The sequence below is a fragment of the Periplaneta americana genome, chromosome 1 (assembly GCF_040183065.1).
Source record: "Periplaneta americana isolate PAMFEO1 chromosome 1, P.americana_PAMFEO1_priV1, whole genome shotgun sequence".
Lineage (NCBI taxonomy): Eukaryota > Metazoa > Arthropoda > Insecta > Blattodea > Blattidae > Periplaneta > Periplaneta americana.
In genome coordinates, this window is record NC_091117.1 from 127,073,273 (window position 1) to 127,099,262 (window position 25,990).

At 36.3% G+C, this 25,990-nt stretch overlaps 2 protein-coding genes and 1 long non-coding RNA gene across 6 annotated transcripts in view; 2 read left to right on the top strand and 1 right to left on the bottom strand.

The window, feature by feature from the left end:
* LOC138700555 (adenosine deaminase 2-like) overlaps positions 1-10,768 on the top strand; it is a 47,762-nt gene extending 36,994 nt beyond the window's left edge. For all 3 annotated transcript variants that reach the window (XM_069827142.1, XM_069827153.1, XM_069827147.1), the window contains 2 exons: positions 1,030-1,232; positions 9,350-10,768. In XM_069827142.1, coding sequence (XP_069683243.1) covers positions 1,030-1,232; positions 9,350-9,452 — 306 coding nt within the window. In that variant the 3' untranslated portion in view covers positions 9,453-10,768. The remainder of the gene's footprint in view (positions 1-1,029; positions 1,233-9,349) is intronic.
* Positions 1-25,990, bottom strand: part of LOC138700628 (uncharacterized) — a 901,578-nt gene that overhangs the window by 215,300 nt on the left and 660,288 nt on the right. The window lies entirely within an intron of this gene.
* Positions 18,852-25,990, top strand: part of LOC138700543 (adenosine deaminase 2-like) — a 36,508-nt gene continuing 29,369 nt past the window's right edge. The window contains exons 1-2 of the mRNA XM_069827135.1: positions 18,852-19,438; positions 20,146-20,394. Of these exons, the coding sequence (XP_069683236.1) occupies positions 19,039-19,438; positions 20,146-20,394 (649 nt within the window). The 5' untranslated portion in view covers positions 18,852-19,038. The remainder of the gene's footprint in view (positions 19,439-20,145; positions 20,395-25,990) is intronic.

Here is a 25,990-nt window from a genome sequence, read left to right on the forward strand (position 1 = left end):
CGCCTCTGATTCTCAAAACACTGAGGATTATTATTACATTTCGTTAGGAGTTTGGAAAATACCATTGAGTATATAGGCATTTTTAGCGGACATCCCTCTCTTTGTAATATAATTTAAATAAATTATTTACGTATTTTCTGACGTATATAAAGTAACATAAGTGAAAATATTGCATGTATTCACTTCATAGGAAATAGAAATAAACTAATAAGTCTATTTATGAGCAATATAAGGCGTTCATATTTAAAGCAATGCTTAGTTACATTATTTAGATTTACTTCTGTTATTTTATATTATACGTTAGAAAATATGTAAATAAGTTTGCCTATATTACAGTGAAGGAGGATGTTCGCTGAGAAAACGCCTATGTACACAATGATATTTTCTAAACTCCGAATGCTTTATAGAAACAATCATTAGTGCTCCCCAAACATGGCGTCGCGCGAACCTGCGCGAGAGGTTTCAAATTTGTACACGACACCAGCGCCAATTGTGTGTCTAGATATATAACTACAACGTCTTTGGAGAAGACAAAGAGGAAGGCAGAAAATAGGAAAAACTGGAGAATGCTGAGTTTGCAGTGAAAGACCTGTCCTTGGTCAGAACACTATGAATGAATGAATTATTCAATTAAATTGTTCCACACCGTCTCGTCGAACTTGGAAGTATAAATTCATTCCTCTTTGTATACTCTTTTCCTTATTATATCATGTTCATTTTCACAGCTTTATTTCTACCAGAAATGGGACACTTAGGCTATTTCCGATGAAGTCCTTAATATGTTGACTTCCAAATCATAACTTCTGTTCTAAAAAGATGCATAGCCTTCTTAAATATACACTATTAATGAACAAGGGAATCTTAAATGTGAGGGGTTGTCAATCCTTTGCTGTTCGGAGTCGATGAAATGGTTCGATACGTTAGAAAACGGCGGTCGTTAAGTTTAAATTCTTAAACAAAAATGCAACGAATGATGGTGAACAAGGGCACTACTGTAAATCTGTAACTAATAGACACATTTTATTGCAGGTATTACTGCTAGTAGCGGATCTAAGAAATCACCCCGCAGCCACCCTTATAGCGGAAAACTACCATGTAGTCATTTCTTCCGATGACCCAGGATTCTGGGGTGCTAAGGGGCTTAGCTACGATATATACGAGGCTTTCATGGGTCTCGCAGGGCTTGAAGCAGACTTGCGCGTCTTGAAGCAGCTCGCTCTTAATTCTCTCAGGTGAGTTCCATAACTTGGAGTACAGGGTATGGGCTCCAGTAGCGCATCCAAGAGATAAGCCCTCGTGACACAGTTGCATCCACATAACTAATCATCTGCACTGCATGTTGCTCATTACAGTACAGAGTTTATTATTTTGGAAGTAGTCTGTTTTATAAATAGTGAGTGAACTGCCTGCAATCGCTACTAAAGTGACTGATGATTCTACTTCACTAGAGGAACTATTATGTGCTCTATTATGTGCTTAGTCTTGTTGACAGTATATAGGAAGAAGAGAAACCTGACCGAAAAGTTTAGGTTAATGAAGTAGCTAAATCAAAAGTGGAATTTTTTGGTAAATTCCGTCACCTACATCCAGATTTGGGGGAGGACAAATTAAATGTTTCAAGCATTTCCGCTGTGTCCTGTAAGAGCCAATAATTTACAGGAAGTTCACACGAATAAATACTCGAAAGAGCACAAAAGGACACCAAGATGAAAAGTTTCTCTCTTAGCTTCTCCTGCCCACCGCACATTGGTATTACACATTTTTAGAAGCCTAAAATAGTATTTTGGGAACTTATTTTAGAGTTTTAAAGATTATTTTAAATGCATATATCTGCAGTGCCTGGGAAAAGTGACATAAGTCAGTTTCCACAAACCTTTTTTGATAATTTATTGACAACTTACGGAACATCTGCTCGCTTGGAAAAAGAGACATAGGTATTTCTCCCATTACAATAATTCATACAGAAAAAAATCAAATCGACATAAACCAGTGTAAGTTGACACTAAATTATAAAAAAAGGTTTGTGGAAACTGACTTATGTCACGTTTCCCAGGCACTGCAGATATATATATTTTTAAGAGCCTAAAAATCCGAGGTGTATTGATAATGAAAGGGAATTGTGGAAATTGTTGTTGGAATGAGGAGGGATAAACAGAAAAATCCCTACAATTCAGCTTTCTCCATCACATAATTGCTGTATATAACTTCGCCATCGGCGATGTTTGAAGTCGGGTCCATGGTAAGCCAGCACTCTGCCAAATGAGAAAATCTTAAATCTTAATTAACTATACAGGTGGAAGGGGACCGATGCATTAAAATTTAAGAGGTGATTCTACATGTGAAATATAACAAAACTTTTATTTCATTTTTCCTTCGATGAAGCAAAGTTAAGGACGAAAAAAAAATCTTTGCCTAATGTTTGCAGCGCTCTATTGCGATAACGGTCCGAGAGAAATGGTTGATTGCTATACAAGCAGATAGGTAAAAATAATCTGAACTGTTAGTGTCTTGAGTGTCTTTTTTTAATTAAACCGTTAGCGACGAATTTAAATTTAATAATTACGAAAATCGTTCAAACAAATCTTGCAACGTACCACACTGTCGAGTGCGTATGACTGAGTACAGCAGAAGGGAAGGGGAAGGTAAGAGATGGGTGGCCGAGCTTGCTGGAGTTATTGTAGTAGCCGTGATGTTGTCAAATACTTCATAGAAACATAACGCTTTCTTCTAAAACGGTGTATCTTAGAATAAAAATGTATTTAAATTTTTCAAACCTCTCCTGTAAGATGCTGCCAAGAAGTCAAAGGAGAACAGCAATGGCAAAGGAAGCTTTTAATAGAAAAAGCAGCATCTTCTGCGAACCTTTGGAGAAAGAACTAAGAAAGAGATTAGTGAGGTGCTTTGTGTGGTGTGTAGCAATGTATGGAGCAGAAACATGGACATTACGACGAAGTGAAGAGAGGCGAATAGAAGCATTTGAAATGTGGATATGGAGAAGGATGGAGCGTACGAAATGGGCAGAGAGAGTAAGAAACGAAGCTATGTTGGAAAGAGTGGGTGAAGAAAGAATGATGCTGAAACTGATCAGAAATAGGAAAAGAAATTGGCTGGGTCACAGCAACTGCCTTCTGAAGAATGTACTGGAAGGAATGGTGAACGAGAGAAGAGTTAGGGAAAGAAGAAGATATCAAACGATAGACGACATTAAGATATATGGATCATATGAGGAGACAAAGAGGAAGGCAGAAAATAGGAAAGACTGGAGAATGCTGGGTTTGCGGTGAAAGACCTGTTCTTGGGCAGAACACTATGAATGAAACCTCTTCTCATAATCTACCGCCAGTTTCATTTTGATGCAGTGAGAACCACCCTGTGAAATAACCCTGTAGAAATTCAGATTTCATTGATCATGTAGATATTACACAACGCAAGAACTATTATTCTACCATCATATTGATGAAAACTTCATAGTTTTATAAAATATATTATACGAGTATTACCAGTATATTGTTCGAAATGTTTAACAGCGACTTACTGGATAACTGATGTACACAGGATCTTGATTTCTGTCTTATGTCGAAAAGAATGGAATTAAGAATGATTTGTTACTCAGGCGAATTTCAGTAGAGTGAAATGTTTTTCGTGTAAATTAAAGAAAAAGAATAGCAAATTTGATGCCTGCCAAACACAAGAATTAGCAACACAAGATCAGTTGTTCTCGTCTTCCGATATGAGTGGGGGTAAGTGTTTACCTTAATTGGTAGGCAGGCCGTTTGAGAGTGCCGGGTTGCCAGATGTGGCTACTTGTCGCCATTCTGGCGCCTTTTATGTAACTTGTGGAGACGAAAATTTCCGCTTGGCGACCTGGCTACTTTTCTGGCGTCCTTAATGTTAAAATTATAAAAATAATTTAACTAAAATATTTTTTTACAAGACGTTGATCCATTGTATGTAATATTCTTCAGAACGTAAATATTCGTCAGTTATTGTAGTTCCGTTCATTTTCAAAAGAAGGCAGAGTCGTTCAAGGTTGAGTAGAAAACTTCCCCAGGCTCTGACACGGGGATCTGCAACGTGTATGATCTGTAATTTACAATTATGTTTTAATAACATAATTAAGTGGAATTAATGCATATAGATATATTACATTAATGGATTGAATAGACGGGTTTTATTATCAATTAAAATTTTAATTTAAATAGTCCTACATGAAATTTATTTCTATGCTTTATTTCTAAACTTCGATAATTTTATTAATAAAAACGATATTGAGCAGTAAGCCGTTAATTAATAATAGCGGGAATTCAGCGATTTACCGGGCCTATTAGCATTTAGCAGATTCTTTCACCGGCCCTGGCTAAAGATAATTATTGTAGTTTAATTAAAATTATATATTCAAGCCTCAAAATTCGGTACTGGAATTTAGTCATGATTCAAAATCACTACCATTTTAAAAAATGCACCATTAGACTACAGACTCACCTAATGCAGAAAATTAATATTATTTAATACAAAGATATAGGATCATTAAATGGCATTATTCAGTTATGATGTATACTTGCAAGTGTCAAAGATACACATCATAGCTGAATTTAATGATCCTGTACCTTTCTATTAAATAATATTAACAATAAAATTATTACAAATTTGTGAATGAATATAAATGGTCATGTTCATAATTACACTGTAAAGTTTTTTTTAAGTTTATTCCTCCTTTCATTATCAACTTTAGAGATAATTGGCTACCTTCTGGTGCCTTCTTGGTGTATAGTTGGCGACAGTAGTCTGGAATCATCTGGCAACCCTGGACCGTCTTGTACCATCCAGTATTACGAGGATATCCAGCAGAGTGTGTGTTTGAGTAAAGCTTGTTCCCCTTAATTGCAGTATTTATCGCAATGGGAAGATTTCCGAACTCTGACTATTTTGATATGATTTTAAATTACGGGGAAACGAGTAGCAATGCCTGGGCTGCTTAATGCCTATATGAAGAAAGGTTTCCAGGAAGGAACGTACCAAGAGCAGATGTATTTATTGCGGTCTGTCAGCGGGTCCGTGATGCCGGGCAGTGCAACTCCGAGCTGTCGTAATCGGGGGCGACAACGACATGACGAAATTATCAACATTAAGAAAATGCTGGTCGCATTAGTCATGACCAAAGCTCGGAAGTTGGGGACTTGTGTCTTTGAACGTGGCTAAGCGACCGGAGTTCAATGTCAACAAACTCCCGCTTCCAGCACGGAGGTACTGTCAGGTCTGCTATAAAAGTGGTTCCTGGCTGGAACAACATAATGATAATATTATGATAGGTTGAAACATCTAATTTTATAGCATATATATAAATAAACATGCAAAATACATCAAATTTACAATTCTGCTGTGTACATTTCATTACAGTGTATGACTACATGCATTCGAAGATTTTCGAACCCATAAATTCTTCGTCTGTTAGTTAAACATGATTTGAAACGAAGGAAACTTATTTCCATGTCACATGAAGTGACGGGAGCAAACTTTAATTTTTTTATTTTATTTATTTTAACTAGCTACCTAGTGAGTACAAATTGCATTTATAAAATAAAAATGTTTATAGCCACTACCGTAAGAGTCAGGCTCGTGTACGGTGTGGTCTTAGTGAATAATATAACATAAAATTTACAAGAACAGTTTACTAAATACAGTAATTAACTTAATTCAAACCAATAAGTACAACACAAGAGCAAGAATAAAGAAGAAAGGGAAAACGAGAGAAAAATACACATTTAATATAAATTGACAATCCGACAGAGGCCAGTGATATTCGATAAAAACATGAATATAGTCGATAGAAATAAAAGGTAAAAAAAGTACATTTGTTACTATTATATATCATGGATAATTTTACAAAATTCTTTTTTAAAAGTTTCAATTTTAAAAAATTTCAAATTTGGAAAATGGTTTGAAATTTTATTATAAAGTCTTGGGCCTAAATAAAATACTGAATATTTCACTGTCACTGTTTCCTGTTCGATTTTCAGCAGATCTCGTATCTGAGAAAGATAAGTTTATCCTAAATTTTTCTCGCAAATAGTTTTCAATTAGTGTATCACTACTAGGGAAGGTCCCTCTACGACTTGATCCATGGCTATGGACAAATTCTCCATCAATTTAAAGGACTGCAATGTCTTTCAATGAATGCCCGTTTCCAGCTCTAGTTTATGTGTGGTACAACTTACAAGATATAAACTCTGCATTAGAAGAAAATAATGTATCTCCTCAGAATTCCTCCACGAAATTCTGTACCTAAAATTTAAGAAATGCATTTTCAAACTTCCATAACACCCATTCGAATAACACGTATTTTCTATTTCCTCAAACAGACCGTTTACCTGTAATTCTCTTAATGTCATTGGCTTCGACGTGACACAGTTTATTCTTTCGTCTTCTTGCCATTCGATGTGACCACTTTCTTAGTACAAACGACTGTCCCTGAGCACTTGCAGCGTGAGCTTTGTGTACGTTATGCCTGTAACCTTACTCAAGCACACGACACACAAGTCCCCAAGATCCGAGCTTTGGTCATGACCAGGGAAAGGAAGTTCATGCCCTAAGAACTTCAAGAATATGTATGCATTTATGCCGAAAAAATAGATAAACATGCTACAAAATATGCATTATCAGTCTGAGATTATTTTAATAGAATAATAAGTATAGCTAACTTACGTTTAGTCTATGGATTTTGAAGTGCTTGCCTCATTGCTGAATGCTCCATTTATGCTGTTACAGTTCACAACTAAGCAGTGACGTATGTTTTCTGTTATCATTCTTCGCCTGTTGTCTCTCAGCATAGCTTTGTATGGCTAAAAACTTCGTTATACTTCACAAGAAGTAAGAGGGGCTTGCACAAAAGCTGTGAGCTGTTCTATAGAAAATGTTGTTGGTTTTCGGGATGTTTTTCCTTCGAGAATACCTTGAATTTCTTTAAGTTGATAATAGCCAGGTTTTTTTTGCTGTTTTCTCGTTCACTTTATCTCCTACATTTCCTGGAACTGATGTTAAACTGGATATTATTCTATCAAAATCTGTTAAAGACTGCAGTAAAGGAATACCAATTGCTAACTTGAGAGGCTCCCTATGGGGGCGTCATCGTTACGTTCAAAATTCATAAACATAAATTAGGCCTGGTCGTGTTTACGAGGTTACACACTTTTAAAAATGAGGGAAAGGCAATCATGCATAATATGAAATTTCCCTGCATAAATGTTAAAATATAATGCTTTTATAAATAAAGGAAAAATATGCACTTTAATGCACAATAAAAGTAATATCATTGTATTCAGAAATTTGTGATTCATGTAGATAATCTTTCAGCATATTCACACAACGATAGAGAACAAATATGCAAATACATGAACTTCCTTTCCCTAGTCATGACATCGCTTGCGAAAATGAGATGTTGTATTAAACGGTACTGAGAATATTTAAAGAACAGTTCGACGGTCTTTGGGTAAAGAGAATAAGTCGTAAATTTAGTTTTGAAATAATTTAAAATTAAACTTCGAACTCTTATTGCAAATAATTTTCTACACAAATAAAACACATCAAATTCTAGTATTATTTTGTTTTTTGCACACTCACTTGTAGAATTTAACTTGTGTATTCACCTGGGGAACAAAACTGTATTTTCACAAAAAAATGACAAACCCTTTATTGCGTTCCTAACACATCCAGCGAGTACAGTTTATATAATATCTAAATTAATGACTTCCATCCACATGTGATGTTTTCCGAATAGCTACTCCATCAATGTGCTCAGGATCCAGATTTTGTAGCAAATAATTTCTTGGTGATGGACGGGTTTGCTTCACGCGAAACCGTATCAATTAATAACGCTCACACATGGGCTGTGGAGAACCCGTGAACTAACAGCGGAATTTACAGTAAAGGATCTCGAATAGGAGAATTCCTTTTTGGACTTTTCGTGTTTCCATCTCATTAGACTTGGAGAACGTACCGGCGTTATTTTAAAGAACGATTTACCTAACCTTTCGGAGGAAATCCCGATGGAGATTAGGAGGACGATGTGGTTCCTCCACGACGGTGCACCACCTCACATCACACATAGAGTGCTTCGTCACTTGATAAGAAGTTCCCGAATCGTTGGATTGGCAGTTTCCGACCAGGGCCATGGTCTACCAGATCACCTAACTTCAATCCTCTACATTGTATTTGTGGGCGATATGAAAACCAAAATTTGAAATTGGTACTATGGACGGGCTGCGTGAGCGTACCTTCCTACAGTCGAGGATATTAGAAACAATTCAGAAGTCCTCGCCAGGGTGCGTTACAATTGGTTGAAAGATGTGAAGCATAAATAGTAGCGATTGGTGGGTATATGGAACATATCATCTCTTGTACATCCTGGAGGTAAGTTCAAATGCTTCTTTCCTGATCCCCAAGTCCTGAAATTCATGTTGTCATGTGTAATGAATGCTAGCATTGAAGCATTATTTTGATATTTTTCACTGTTCAATTCTGTTATGAAAGTACCAAATACTGTAAAATGTAATTGATAAGACGCGAAGGAGTGATTCATAGACACGAATAATGTTACATAATGTTTTGCTTACAACTTACGACGAAGAGAGTTCACTGATTGAAACGAACAACATAAGTAGTTTTGTTCACATCCTGCATCGAAGAGTATTTATTGTCTCTGCCTGAATGTTCAACAATCGCGAGCACTCCGATTATGAAATGTTTAAATTATAAACCTATGTTTTAAATTAACGGTGCATTTATTTAATCATAATCACAAAACAAATTAGGACCTGTATGTTTTCTATTCATTTAAGTGTACCCTGTCAACCATTTCGATATGCAGGATCCATCCTGTATAGGAATCCATTAAACTCATGCAGCTACAAAGATAATTTAGAAACCACGTAAAAGGACACAAATACAATTTCTAAAAATGAAATACATGTTCATATTTAACCCGTAAGTGGTGAGGTATTTTTTTAGACACGTAACTGGTGAGGTGGGGATTTCACTTACCCCAACTTACAAACTTGTATCGTAGTACTCAAATAATCAAACTGAATTTTTAATTTATATAATCAAGTACTTTCATTTGTTTTAACTAGGTTTTCTTCAAAATTAGGGGAAAAAGCAGCATAATAAGCAAAAGAAAAAATATACTGAATTGAACAGGAACCCTCCGCACATCCCCCTTACAGTGGCTGGGGTAGCCTACTCACAGTCACTACCTCACCAATTACGGGTTAAGTCTAAAACGATTAAGCGCTTTCATACATCAATCTTACTTATTGTTCAGTCATTCAGTAACATTATGATTCCATTTGTTCAGGTACAGTGCACTGGATGAGGAAACGAAGGAAGATATAATATCAGCATGGGAACAAACTTGGACCTTGTTTCTTAATGCAGTTTTAAATATGACACGGCATTGAAGTGTACAACTCACATTCTTATATTGTAAACAAAGCAATCTGTCCAGCTATAGTGAGTCCCGGCGAACATTTCCGGCGTTACTTCGACCGACCAGCTGCAGGTTCCCTCCGCTACAGTCGCTACTTGCACCCGCGAACACACGGCGCTTTGCCAGGTTAAAACTTACGAACTTAGAATTACTCGGTTATTTAACGACGCTGTATCAACTACGATGTTATTTAGCGTCGATGGGATTATAATAATAATAATAATAATAATAATAATAATAATAATAATGATTTATTTTAGCGATTGGTGATAGCGAAATGATATTTGGCGAGATGAGGCTGAGGATTCGCCATAGATTACCTAACATTTGCCTTATAGTTGGGGAAAACCTCGGAAAAAACCCAACCAGGTAATCAGCCCAAGCGAGAATCGAACTCGCGCCCGAACGCAACTTCAGATCAGCAGGCAAGCGCCTTAGCCGACCAAGCTACGCAGGTGGCCCGGTACTATGTTACTATACGTATATATATATATATATATATATATATATATATTCTTTTTTTTTTTTTCCATGGAGGTTGCGGCTTTTAGCCGCCCAAAACAAAATGAGCCATTCGCCTTTAAGCAACGTTGCCTAGTTGTGACGTTAACACTCACTCGCTGTTAATCATAAGTTAAATATTACCCTACATGCTCATAGACAAAATATTGAGACGTATGAACTAAGTTGCATGAATAGCATTATAATAGCAGTCGGTTCTCACCCTCTATCTTGTGTGATACTCTTAATCAACATCACATCATTCACAGAGCCTGTTTCATTAAATCTATGAATTATATTTAGTATTGTTTTTCTACACGGAACTGGGCTGTCAAGATAGTTACGTCTAAAGTTTTCGCTTGTTCTTCCACACGATTTCTTTTTCCATATGTACGTTTTCAAAATGTGCACACATTCATGTACTGAAAATATGACCCCTGTAAAACACAACAACGTAATAAACTGCACTTATTGTTACCTAAGCAACTGTGTGCGTTTATTGTTGCTTGTCAAGGAGAGACTGCAGACTGATACAGCTAATTACGAGGGACAAGGATTCACCAACCTGTACATTTTACCCGCCAAGTGATACATCATCTTATGTCACATGTCCCGAGAAACGAAATAAACACAATGGACGAAGTGTTCGCTTGAATTATGAATAGCACTGCACTCATAAAAGAACCAGCAGAAGAACAACACTTACTATTATCAACAGAGCGGAAAATGCATTGAATTATTGAAAATGTATTAGCCTAATACCAAATAAATAAGCAGTAAATTTAATCATTAAGTCATTTGTTTTTCCTTTTTGCCTCCTGTAACGGTTGTTATGAGTAACATTCAAATAGCTGTAACTCCATACACAACGAAAATTAGACACATGTTTATACTAACCTTTTACTCACAATAGTGCATACTACCAGTCCCTAAAGTACGTACAATTTCTCCTGAATCATCCTGTAGCCTATACAGAGTGATTCAAAACCTCTGCGACAAACTCTGAGGGGTGATAGATCTAACAATAAGGAACCTTTTTTTTTAAACAGCCTATGTATTTTGACGCGTCGTTTCGAAGTTATCGTTGAAAATGTTTTTGCGTGGGCGTAAGTCAATGTATGCGAATGTGTGCATCCCTGTTTGTTTGTTGAGATATTTGTAAGAGACGAGAACGGTTGTTGTTTGTTTATGTTTAACATTCAATACATTCTTTCAGTTCACTAATCATCAATTGAGAATGGATTCTACGCGATCTTCTACCAATGCGACGGGGACGAAGAGACCCATCGTCTCGAAGGGCTGATAAAATCGAGCAAACATTGTGTGGTGAGGGTGATTTCTGCTTTGAAACTGTTGTTGGTACATGTGGAGGAGCTCTTGTTCAGTTTCCGCGAGCCTCCCCATAACACAAGTCGGCTAACTCGGGACATCCATTCTCAATTGATGATAAGACTGAACTGAAAGGAAAAGATATTGAACATTAAACGTAAATAACAACAACCCTTCTCGTCTCTTACAAACATCTCAACACACAAACAGGGGTGCACACATCCGCATACATTGCCACACGCCCGCGCGAAAGCATTTCAACGGTAACTTTGAAACGACGTGTCAAAAGACATAGGTTGTTTAACAAAAAGGGTTCCTTATTGTTAGATCTAACACCCCTCAGAATTTGTCGCAGAGATTTTGAATCACCCTATATAAATGTCATATTGATAGCTTTTCCTTAGTGTTAAACTGATATTTCTGTTTTAGCAGTTTTCGTTAATCTGTACTTTCGAAACAAATACTAGTAAAATATAGGTAAAATGAGGGGAACCAAATAATTTCTTTAAACTACAAATTTAACAACTTCGACATTCGTTACAATTACATTTTACGGTAGAATTTGGCTTAAAAGATATCAAAAAAATTTATCATTACATCCAATTTTGACAAAATATTCCTAAATATATTTTTCATATATTTGTACATTTTCACTGGATGACGAACTCTTAAGCCTTGATTGAGCCTTGGTTTTTCTAATGCTGCAAGTTCTCATGGTGAATCAGTTGACGAGCGCAGATTGTGTCCGGCTTTCCACTTCAAAATACTCTGAAGTGCATTTAAAGGAACGGCGACACTCCGAGTGAGACAAGTGGCCAACACGTTTGGAGCTCACATATTTAGTTTTTCTCATTTCGTCACTTGAGATGTTCCTGTTGTTTAGTCAACTGTCCGAAGACAGATCTGGATCTCACAAGTAAAACCAATAAGGCATCACTCATGAGGCAACTAGGCCAGGAGATAATGGAGTAGGATGGCCAGTTCCTTTCCCTCTCCATTGTATACATCGCTGACTAGTTACATATTACATTAATCAGACTTCAGATGTATATAAATAATTGTTCTTCCTCTGACACATATCGTCAAGAGAGATGTACTGTCTGCTAATAGATGTACAGATACGGAATTCAAATTTGGAGCGAGTCTTGATGGGAGTCCGCCTGTATGTAGGCAATAATTTCACACGACTGTCTACAAGTAGCATAAATACAGGGGCTCTTGTTTACTGCACATACACAGTGTGTTGTAAGCGAAACTTACACAATAAGGGAGCACTAAATTTTATTTCCATATCTGTACGTATCAGTCAGAACCTCAAACAGAGGTGCGTGAAATGTAATGCCTGATAATAGATATATCAGCCAGAACCTCAATCTACATACAGCTCGATTCAGCGTTAATGGCCCCTGTCTTTGGTTGTTTGGCTAGTGAGCGAGCTGTGTGTTGCATCATAAGAAAGAAATTTAATTACAAATGTGCACAGGATGGGAAGAGGGAAGAGGAAGAATGAAAATAATATCTATGCTCGAAGCCGAGGGACATTCATGTCAAGAAAATATAACTCATCATGACATTGTTTAGTCAACAGACGTAGTGGTTAGTAACGGGACGTGTGAAAGTATATTGTGTTTCAAGACGGAGTGTACCGCGACATGATAAGAAGGAAGTGTTAGGTGTTATGACTGCGCGGCCTGACCTATGTGACCCAGCCCGCCAGTAGTGATGAACTGATGAGTAACTCGCTCTTAATCTATCTACTTACACTACTTTTTGCAAGGGGCCAAAATCCCTGAATCAAGTTGTAAAAGCTAATGAGGAAGAGGACATGATCCTTTACTGTTTCTTTTTTTGAGACGACTGATATCTGCAATAAACTGTCAACACTCCATGTAACTAATTGTTTTATTTTTTGGCTGTATTATTAATAATTTTTATCACACATTCTTTCCTTGATCCCGCATATGAACTTAGATCATTTATGGATATAAAACATTACAAATCTCTCCCACATAGTTCATTTTTGAACTACTAGAAGCCAGCCTGAGGAGAAAACCTAGGTACGAGTGTCGGTTTCTTTTACACAATTTGTGCAGATTTGTGCTTTCCTATACTGTTTTATTGCTAGATGCACGGTTATTTGAACGTCCAGTAGAACGTCACTTCCAACTCCACGTATCTAAATATTGTAATTTTTTGTATTTTTTTCTTCATATATCTATTCTTGTGAATTCTCGTATTGATCTTCAATCCTTTACGCATTTTATATTCCTCTCTCTACAATCTATCGTTTTTATTTTATTTTATTGGGTTATTTTACGACGCTGTATCAACATCTAGGCTATTTAGCGTCTGAATGATATGAAGGTGATAATGCCGGTGAAATGAGTCCGGGGTCCAGCACCGAAAGTTACCCATCATTTGCTCCTATTGGGTTGAGGGAAAACCCTGGAAAGAAACCTCAACCAGGTAATTTGCCCCGACCGAGATTCGAACCCGGGCCACCTGGTATCGCGGCCAGACGCGCTGTCCGTTACTCCACAGGTGTGGACACAATCTATCGTTGATCAGTAAAGTAGAATACCTGTTTGTAACGACCCCAACGAGTAAGCAATCCTTCTCATAGACTCTTTTTCTCAGTTGAAGACGTAGACAGAACCAATCTTCGAAACGTTAATACATTTAAAATTAAGCATTGGAAAAAATAAAAAAGAAAAGGCCAAACTGCGCCTTTTCTTTACAACGCATTATTGTTTCTTCCCTCTTTTAAATAAAAAAAAAGTTATTTGCTGAAGTCTCGCATTACGTGCCTCGCACAAATCCGGCAGAACGAATCGATCCGAGTCGATGCGAGATCTTTCTGCGCAGTTTTTGCAGACCACGCACCTCGCAGCTTTAAAAACCACTCACTATAGCTCGTGTAGTCTCGATTTGTGGAAAGCGGGCCTCGCATGCGTCAGTTCTTATGTACAAACCAAGCCACTACAGCACCACTGCACTGCTCTTGCAGCACACCGATCAGCTGTGATCACGTGTAGTCTGATGTGACAACCGAATGACGTCGTCGGTTATGAATTGGACATCCATTCGCTTTTCTCTCTGTCCCTCCGCAACTCTTGATAACCTATGAGCTTAAGATATCGCGTCGAGGCAGTGATCGCTCGCTCTCATTTCATGTTATTTGTTTACATGCGGCCAAGGCCGGGAGTTTACAGTCAATTTTCAGCATCATGTGTTTGTTAAATTTCGTTCTTACTGCGTAATGAGCAGTAGAAAATGTGGGCAAAAAATTAACAATAAAAATCGCCCCAAAATCGATACACAGCTCATATCGCCAAGTATTGTTGCAACAACTCTATTTCCACTACTACATTCATAACAGGTAAATTTAATAGCAATACTGATCTGCACAATAAAATATGGCTTAAGGTAAATGTCCAAAATATGAGGAAGAGTAACACGAAACAAAATTGACTGATATCAAATATGAATTATTTGGGCCTTAATACATTGTGATGTTGCTACCTCATTTCATATTTGTTGCATAAAATACAGCAAGTAGTAGATAATTAATTTTGTTTAAGAATCCATACCATTACACTGGGTAGTGTGATGACTATGCCTGAGAAATATATGCAGTTATACTACCAGTGCGCTTCGTGCGCCCCTAACTTTGAGTACGTCTCAGAGTTGGGGTGAGTTAACGCAGTGTTTTTCGTTCGTTTGAACTCATGGTTATCATCACGGTAAATTAGTCCTCAGCATTTGGATGGTTGAAAGTCATTCATTTGACTTCGAAACACAACTATCTGCTAAAGAAAAATTCAAAGACATCATTTTCTTTGTTAATGAAAAATTTAACTATTTAAAGACATTTTATTTTCTGTCTGTAGAAAATATACCTATTAACAAAGTATCAGCCTTTTTATTTTACTATGTTAATATGATGGCGTATTACGTTTTTGCTTTACATAATTTTTCATTTCTTATATTGCAGCGAATAACAAACTACATTTTCAAATTTTCGAAGGAGAATGATTGCCTGTTGCTAGAAAACACGGCCTTCTATCTAGAGAAACTTCGTTCCACTTCTACAGAAACATTTGGAGCATATTTGAAATATTTTACACAAGCATTATTTATCTCAAAATCTGTATCATTATTACAAATTTCCTCATTTGAAATTAAGTGACAAATTTCGTTTTCGGCATCTTGCTATTATTCTTTTTTACAAGACGTTGAATATTGCCTGTTACGAATAGCAGTATTCGGTCGTAATGTAACCGATCAACTAAAGTTCACTGCTGAATGAAAAACACTGAAATCTCTCACCTGAACGCTATTACAGTACGTATTGGTACCTAAAGTTAGAAGCGCATGAAACTCAACGTGATGACAAATGAGTGTTCTGTCCTCGATCAACTGTCGCCATCACCGATGAGACGAAAGGAAAGGTGTTTCTTTTTTTTCTTTCTTTTTTTTTTTTTCAGAAAAAAAAAAGATGGAAAGGTGACAATAATTCAAATACGTAAGTAACTTGCGACAAATACATCGCTGGGAAAAGCAACTCGTTCGAGTTGGCGATAGAGGAGATTTGTTCAACAGGTTGCGCTATTTGGTATTCTTGGACTTCGAAAATGCAGTAACTTGAGTCATCCGATTCACAAGTCCGACATTCAAATTTGGGTCAGTGAACGGGTGTAGCGAAGACCAGTCTGATATGACGCACCCTGGGCAACGACTCTGTAAATTGAAGTATTCAACTGTCTTCATATTGGTGAATGACGAACAGTTAAATACTCGTCATTAGCAAAAAAAAATTTTTTATGTAAGTATACTTTATGACAACAGTTACAAATGTTCATATTTGCAATGTTTGGAGCCTGTGTCGAACGCAAGAACGTAAACAAATGGGAATTCTTTACAGGTCTACGTAAATTGCGATTTACTTCGTATGTAACAAGTGTGAAGGTTGTCTCTGCTCAAGCGCACTAAAAATCAGATGTTTATTTTTAGATTCGATAACTACGTCATTAGTTCTTGCTAATAATATAGAAATATCCAATATTTCTTTCTGACAACTCGAGTACTTCCCTTGTAAGGACTTCACTGTTCTTTAAAATCGGCCAAGTTTGAAACCGCGAAGCTGCGATCCAGCAGCTAGCATGATAATTATTGATAACTATTAGTCCCCTGAGAATGACTGATTAAATATACGAGTATGGAACTATCGCTTATGCATCGTACTTTATGCCGCCAAAAGTGCAGAGCAGTAGTGATTTGTGAATCAAAGTATCAAACAGATTATGAGAAGGAGGCGTATTATGAATAGTTATGCAGTACTGCGTACTCTGGGACGAGAAGTATCAGAAGCAGGTAGCTGCTGTAGGTTTGTTGCCATCAGTTTGTGGATAAATTACAGACCTACAAACTTTCATGCATAATGCGCGAGTCATCTGCAATCAATTTATTTATTTATTTATTTTGCTAATAATTGTAATATAATAGTACATTATGCAACGAGCCTATAATGGTAGGAATTAAGACGCGAGTATGTTTATGAAACGAGCGCGAGTTTCATAATTTTCATACGAGCGTCTTAATTACCATTATAGTCAAGTTTCATACGACTTTTTATGCTCGACCATATTTCTAACTTGAAATTATTCATAAGTATTCATGTTATTCTTATCTGACTGAGGAGCGGAACTGACCTTGTGCAATGCCTCATAAATTGTGAGATGTGCGCAGACGTGAAAGTATTGATTTTTTCCGAGAAACAAATGTCGACATTGATCTTGATATAATCTAGAGAGTAAAATAAACATTAATCTTGATATAACCTTGAAATTGAATTAGATATTGAAAAAGGAGATGACAAATTGAATCTATTTGATTATTATTATTATTATTATTATTATTATTATTATTATTATTATAGTAACAGAACTGACTTTATTTCAAATATAGGTGATTTATTGTGCAATTGGTGAAATGAATTTGCCGGAATGTGCTTTGTGAAAGGCTGGAAGATGACTGTGAATTGATGTTAATTTGTGTGTTGTTTTTTCGACTGAGTTTAATATCGTATTTGAGATTTCAATTTTATTTTGGATCGATTCTTCAACATAACCTTCTGCGACAATATTGGATTTCCAGCCTACGTGGCATATCCGAGAATAATCGATACTTGCGCTTTCATATTGCTACAATGGTATTTTCTGATTGGTGGAACACCTGAACTTTAATGAATAGGTGAACTTTAATGAGGTCCATTAAAGGACTGCTACCAGGTGTATAATTACTACATTTCGGCATGGTCGAGCATAAAATATAATATAAACAGAAAAACTTTAGCTCGCTCCTGAAAGAGTACAACTTGTGCTCAGGGGCGAATTCCTGAATTGAAATTAAGAAGTTTATAATACAATTTGCCTTATGTCTACTACGCAATAAGAATATATAAATTTACAATTTACAATTTTTCAATTTTTATAAAAGCCATAGGCCTACATAACTTTCTAAATTTAATACTAGAACTATTAGAATTGACAAGATTAGTACATTTAAATATAAATTTGTTATACATTCTTGGGCCTAAAGTACTACTATGATTAAATACTGCAGCAGTGTTGCATTTTCCTTCAAACAATCTTAAAGAATTCGTACCTTTTGTTTCATAACACTATGAGAATATAATTCAAAATTATTTCGATTTTATGTATGAATTTTATTAATACAACATAATAAATTTGTTTTATTTGAAGAACATTAAAGTCTAAAAACAATGTTTGAGATGGAAAATCAATAGATTTATGAAGACATATTTTAATTATTTTCTTCTGTAATAAATAAAGTGGATTAAAATTGGATTTAAATAAGCTACCCCATCCTGTAATTTCATACATAATTATCGATTGAAATAAAGTTAAGTATATTGTGCGTAATAAACTTATTGACAAGTAATTAGCTCACGACTTCCTCTCTCGCGCATTAAAATGATAATCTCAAGATTTTAGATGTGATGGCATAACTTTCATGTTTAATGCTATATTATTATTATTATTATTATTATTATTCTTATTATTATTAGGATATCCCTAATAAATCCCCAACTCCCGCATTCATCTCTCGTAGATTGGCATGTCTACAACCACAAATATAACTCCGCCGTTGCAAATGTCTGAACTAGGATCCGTGCTCGTCGTAACTGTGTAGCGCTCCGCCAACTGAGCTACTAAAGAGGCCTAACCTGCATCTGGCTTGTCTTCAATAATGACATGTACAATGATAAATTAAGTGATGGTATAATAGAAAATTATTAAATTCAGGCCTTTTTATTCCTACAGTTTTGCAGCTATTTATGTAATTCGCTCTTTTCTTTACAATATTTACCAGAGTACATAATTTAGGAGGAAATTTCGACCTCATGATATAGGAAGGTGTCCTTGTGAACAAAATTAGCCGTTAATGACGCACCTCTTCCGTTGTATAGATACCGTACTGCACCTTCCTCGAAAGGATTACCACTTGCCGCTCTGTCGGACTCTTGTGCGTGTCGACACCGAGAAATGTGTGGAGAGTGTGTGCAGTATCAATTTGATACAACTTAAACTTAAAAAAATAAGTCAATATTGCTACACAATCCAGCGCGGCCTTGGCCGACGTTCCATTCGATGATCATGGTGGCCGGTACAGATCATTAGTTGCGTAACTCCATAAAAATCATAATGACGTCACTGCAAGGCAACCGCGAACGGAAAGGAACTCTCAATGCTTCCCGCGACTCAGTAGCTGCTCACGTGAAAATGAAATCTCTCGCATTTTTCTCTTGCGGATTAGTTTTCGTACAAGTTCTGTGCTTCGCAGTTATTATTCAGGCCGGGCCAGTGTTCAACAAAGACAGGGATGCTTTCCTACAACGAGAGAAGAATATGTTCCTTGGATGTAACATCACGCTCTCCGACAAAGAAGCCGAGGTCAATAGCATACTCATGACACATAAACGTTCGGAATATATGAAAGGACTTCAAAATCCAACAACTTTTTCACCTGCCAGAAACTTTCTTCTGGCTAAGAGAGATATAGACGATTCAGAAGTCTTCAAAATCATCCAAAAAGCGCCAAAAGGTGAGGTTATCAATGTATTCATTTTGACACTAACAGATTTCAGACTTTCAGACATTAAGAATTTTAGTAGTTTCCGGTAAATACTAAGTTTGTCACTTCGCCTGAGATTCTCGTGTTCAAATCAGACCGACGACGACGTGGATCTTTGAAGGCAATGAAAATCATTAGCATACTAGTAGCTTTCTTTAGAATCGATGTGAACTGGGAAGCTTGTTTCCTTCATTTGTGACACAAAAAACTAAAATAATAAGAGAAACCTCTGAATAAGATGGCTCTAGGAAAGATTTACCAGTAATTTCTCATACATATTGAAATTAAACGCTGAAAATAGCACAGTGGGTCCATGGTTTCAGTGCTCGTGTTTTTGTCCCATCTTTCACCATTACTTCAACCATTCTTTCAGCACTTTTAATTCAGTATTTCGTACGACATATCGTCATACTAAGATGCAAAATACAATAGCACATTAGATAATTCCTGATTTTTTTACAACTCTTTGTAACTTTAAAAAGACATTTGAATCAATAATAAAAAATATATTTGGAAATATGTTTCCATAATTAATAAGCCAAGTTCATTAGCGTTACAGCCAAATGAATGTATGCTTTTGAATCTGTAGAAAAAATTAATCTCTTTCTTGAACACAACGCCGAAAAATAAATTATTTACACTCATTCCAAAAATGAAGCTTTAATTGATATTTACAGGAGCTGCTTTGCATAACCACGATCAAGCTTTGGTTTCGACGGACTTCTTGGTGTATAACCTCACATATATGCCAAATTTGTACACCTGTAAAACATCCCGTGGAATGTGGCTGTTCCATTTCTTCCAGGAACCTGATCGCAAGTGTGGCTGGAAGCTTGTCAGTGAACTACGTAATAATGCCACAAACGTCACACAATTCGACGAGGCACTCAAACGTAACTTCACTTTAATTACTTCAAATCCAAGAGGTAAAAGTATTTCAGACTTCGTAGTTCCTAGGAATAGGTTATGTTAAATTATTAGTTTATGTAACCAGTGTATCTGTAAATATTTAGTAAATGGATAACATTTTGTAGGAAAGAATAAAATCATCCATTACATAAAATAAGAACACATAGGCTTAGACCTAGTTAATCATTCCACAACACAGAGGGCCGGTTTCAACAAATGCTTTTAATTGGTTATTTAACGACGCTGTATCAACTACTAGGTTATTTAGCGTTGATGAAATTGGTGATAGGGAGATGGTATTTGGCAAGATGAGGCCGAGGATTCGCCATAGATTACCTGACATTCGCCTTACGGTTGGGGAAAACCTCGGAAAACCCCAACTAGATAACCAGTCCAAGTGGGAATCGAACCTACGCCTAAGCGCAACTCCAGATCAGAGAGAAAGCACCTCTGCCAACTGAGCTACGCCGATAGCTCAAACAGATGTTAAAATTTAACAAATTGTTATACTGATTTAACAATAAATTTAACAAAAACTGTTTCATGAAGAGTTGTGAAGTTTAATAATTTCTTTAAAGTGTTTGTTAAAATAACATCTGAATTTCCTGTGTTAAAATCTTAACAAAATTGTTAAAATCTCAACTAGCTTATGGCTGCTATAAATAACCTATACATAGGCCTATACAATTGTTGCATTCCGACCTTTTAAATGTACTTCGTCGTCGAGAGATGAGTAAGGATTAATAATTTCGAAAATTTACCTGAAGACGAATTTTCACTAAGGTATAGACTATCGAAAACATTTTTGTCAGCAATGTAGTAGTAGCAAAGGAATAAGGTTTTGAGATTTGGCACTTGGAACGTAACTAGTCTTTATAGAACAGGAGGGGTAACATTAGTAGCAAAAGAACTAGGTAGATATAGAATAGACTTCGTGGGAGTACAAGAGGTTAGGTTAGATGGGAATGGCATATCACAAATAGGAGATTACTTGTTGTATTATGGGGAAGGAAACAATAATCACCAATTAGGAACAGGATTCTTTGTTCATAAAAGAATAAAATCAGCAGTAAAAAAGGTCGAATTTATCAGTGACAGGTTATCATATTTAGTACTTAAGGGTAGATGGTGCGACATCATAGTTATAAATGCTCACGCCCCTACAGAAGAGAAAGACGACCATATAAAGGATAGCTTCTATGAGGAATTGGAACATACTTTTGATCAGTTTCCTAGATATCACATGAAAATTTTATTGGGGGATTTAAGTAGGACGGGAGGATATTTTTAGCCCAACTATTGGAAAAGAGAGCCTACACGCTACTAGTAGTGACAATGGAGTTAGATTAGTCAACTTTGCCACATCGAAAAATTTAATTGTCAAAAGTAAAACATTCCCCCATAAGGATATACATAAATATACTTGGACTTCTCCAGATGGATTGACACACAACCAAATAGATCACATCTTGATAGATAAACGGAGACATACTAGTATAGTAGATATTCGAACTTTCAGGGGTGCAGACTGTAATTCTGACCATTATTTGGTGATTGGAGAATTAAGAGAAAGATTATTGGTAGCCAAGCGAGTAGGGCAACAAGTTAATATTATTAAATTCAATATTTTGAAATTAAAGGACGAGGAAGCTAAGCAAAATTATCAGGTCGAAATTTCGAATAGGTTTGCCACTTTAGAGAGTTCCGACGAAGTTGAGAAAGAATTAGATGTTAATAACGTGTGGGAAAATATCAGAGATAGTATCAAAATTGCAGCTGAGCAGAGCCTAGGTTATTATGAAACTAAGAAAAAGAAACAATGGTTTGATGAAGTTTGTTGCATGGTAGTAGAAAGAAGGAAACAGGCAAAATTGAAATTCTTACAGGATCCAGTTGAGGAGAAGAGAGATAATTATTTCAATGAAAGACGGGAAGCAAGTCGTAACTTAGGAATAAAAAGAGAGGTTACTTGAAGGAAAAAATGATTGAGGTAGAAACAAATAGTAAGAATAAAAACATTAGAGATTTATATAAGGGTATAAAGGAATTTAAGAACGGATATCAGCCAAGGGTAAACGTGATCAAGGATGAGAATGGTGACTTGCTTGCAGATTCTCCATCAATCCTAAACAGATGGAAAAACTATTTTGCGCAACTATTAAATGTACATAGGCGAAATAGAAATGATCGGGACGAAATTGAAATACAAACTGCTGAGTCAAATTCCAGCAGAATTAATACAAGAGGGTGAAAGTGCATTATATAGCGAAATTTATAAACTTGTACTTGCTATGTGGGAAAAGGAAATTGTACCAGAACAATGGAAGGAGTCCATAATTGTACCTATTTTTAAGAAGGAGGACAAAACCAACTGTGGTAACTTTCGAGGAATATCACTTTTGTTGACGTCGTACAAAATTTTGTCCAATATTCTTTTGAGAAGATTAGCTCCGTACGTAGATGAAATTATTGGGGATCATCAGTGCGGTTTTCGGCGTAATAGATAGACTATTGATCAGATTTTTTTATTCGACAGATAATGGAGAAAAAATGGGAGTATAAGGGTACAGTACATCAGTTATTCATAGATTTCAAAAAGACATATGATTCGATTAAGAGGGAAGTATTATATGATATTCTTATTGAATTTGGTATTCCCAAGAAACTAGTTCGATTAATTAAAATGTGTCTCAGTGAAACACACAGCAGAGTCCGTATAGGTCAGTTTCTATCTGATGCTTTTCCAATTCACTGCGGGCTAAAGCAGGGAGATGCACTATCACCTTTACTTTTTAACTTCGCTTTAGAATATGCCATTAGGAAAGTTCAGGATAACAGGCAGGGTTTGGAATTGAACGGGTTACATCAGCTTCTTGTCTATGCGGATGACGTGAATATGTTAGGAGAAAATCCACAAACGATTAGGGAAAACACGGAAATTTTACTTGAAGCAAGTAAAGAGATAGGTTTGGAAGTAAATCCCGAAAAGACAAAGTATATGATTATGTCTCGTGACCAGAATATTGTACGAAATGGAAATATAAAAATTAGACATTTATCCTTCGAAGAGGTGGAAAAATTCAAATATCTTGGAGCAACAGTAACAAATATAAATGACACTCAGGAAGAAATTAAATGCAGAATAAATATGGGAAATGCGTGTTATTATTCGGTTGAGAAGCTCTTATCATCCAGTCTGCTGTCCAAAAATCTGAAAGTTAGAATTTATAAAACAGTTATATTACCGGTTGTTCTGTATGGTTGTGGAACTTGGACTCTCACTCTGAGAGAGGAACATAGGTTAAGGGTGTTTGAGAATAAAGTGCTTAGGAAAATATTTTGAGCTAAGCGGGATGGAGAAAGTTACACAACGCAGAACTGCACGCATTGTATTGTTCACCTGACATAATTAGGAACATTAAATCCAGATGTTTGAGATGGGCAGGGCATGTAGCGCGTATGGGCGAATCCAGAAATGCATATAGAGTGTTAGTTGGGAGACTGGAGGGAAAAAGACCTTTAGGGAGGCCGAGACGTAGATGGGAGGATAATATTAAAATGGATTTGAGGGAGGTGGGATATGATGATAGAGACTGAATTAATCTTGCACAGGATAGGGACCGATGGCGGGCTTATGTGAGGGCGGCAATGAACCTTCGGGTTCCTTAAAAGCCATTTGTAAGTAAGTAATGTAGTAGTTAGTAGAGTAAATTCGAGAGGGGTTAAAATAAACATCGTAGAGAAATATGCCTCCCTCTGCCATGCTACTGGCAGGTCTATTAACTACATTGAAATTTTACATTATTAGTTGTTTTTAATTAGGGGATAATACGATATTGGAATATATAAAGGACTATGAGTTGAATCATCCGAAAGGTTTCTAATGCTATAGTGAGAATAAGACGAAGATACTCATATCAGGCACCGTTTCCACCACTTAAAAAGCAGAAAAATGTTACATTAGATTTTTTTTATCAAATGTATCACTTTTCAGGCGTTGTGGTTAGAATAGGTTTTTTCTATTAGTCTGTTGTCAAAAAATCTGAAGGTTAGAATTTATAAAACAGTTATATTACCAGTTGTTCTATACGGCTGTGAAACTTGGACTCTCACTTTGAGAGAGGAACATAGGTTAAGTGTTTTTGAGAATAAGGTGCTTAGGAAAATATTTGGGACTAAGAGGGATGAAGTTACAGGAGAATGGAGAAAGTTACACAACACAGAACTACACGCATTGTATTCATCTGACATAATTAGGAACATTAAATTCAGACGTTTGAGATAGGCAGGGCATGTAGCACATAAGGGCGAATCTAGAAATGCATATAGAGTGTTAGTTGGGAAGCCGGAGGGAAAAAGACCTTTGGGGAGGCCGAGACGTAGGTGGGAAGATAATATTAAAATGAATTTGAGGGAGGTGGGATATGATGGTATAGACTGGATTAATCTTGCTCAGGATAGGAACCATTGACGGGCTTGTGTGAGGGCGGCAATGAACCTCCGGGTTTCTTAAAAGCCAGTAAGTAAGTAAGTAAGTAAGTAAGTACCAGGATCCACGCGTCGTCATTGGTTCTAATTCACACCATCTATTTTCTTGCATCCTATAATATTTTTATGCTATATTTTGTTATAAATTCCATCAACAAAGGCTTTCCTAAGTTGGTAAAATTGAATCCTCCATTTCTTTTCACACCGCCAGTTTCGCGCACATATTCAATAACAAATGATAATTGCCAAAGAGATAAATATTGTACTAGTATTCTCTTTGTGAAGGGGGCGAACACGTTCAGAATGTTTTGGTTCTGTTATGGCCTTCCAGACTTATGATTCACACACACTATTCCAACTCACATTGCGAGAGTTCAGAAACGTGCAACATGTTCCATTTGGAAAACTGGAAAATGCGCGGAAGAATGTTAACATAATTGTTAAAATTTTAGTCTATATTAACAAACAACGTGTTAGTGTTTTTTTAACATTTGTTGTGGGAACCTGCCCTGAAGTAATAAAAACGCCGTTAAACTTGAATTAATCCATGCAACACTGAAAGCAAAAAATACTTAGGCCTAGTTGAATTTCAATCCACACAACACTAGAATTGACAAAAGATGCAATTAAATAGTGATCAAGCCACATGATACTAGAAGTAAGAAGTAAGTACAATAATACACGTAGACTATGATATTATTAAACTGGCTGGTTTTACCAAGCTTCAATAAATCAATCAAAATTAAACATTAACTAGTGAATATTAAAATATCTAGAAATTCACTTAAACTGTTAGCTGTTCACCAATCAAATTTTCTTAACATTTAATGTACAATAAGTAGACCTAATGCTTCATTATGGACAAATAAGTGTTTTGTTGTTTAGTCAACTGTCCGAAGACAGGTTCACTCTTAAGTAACACTAATAAGGCATCACTCTTGAGGCAACTAAGCCAGGAGATAATGGGGTAGGGTGGCCAGTTCCTTTCCCCCTCCAATGCATACATCACCGATTAGTTACATATTCCACTGATCAGACTTCAGATGCATACAAACAATTGTTCTTCCTCTGACAAATCGTCAAGTGAGATGTAGGCTCCCTACTGCCTGATAATAGATATGTTCA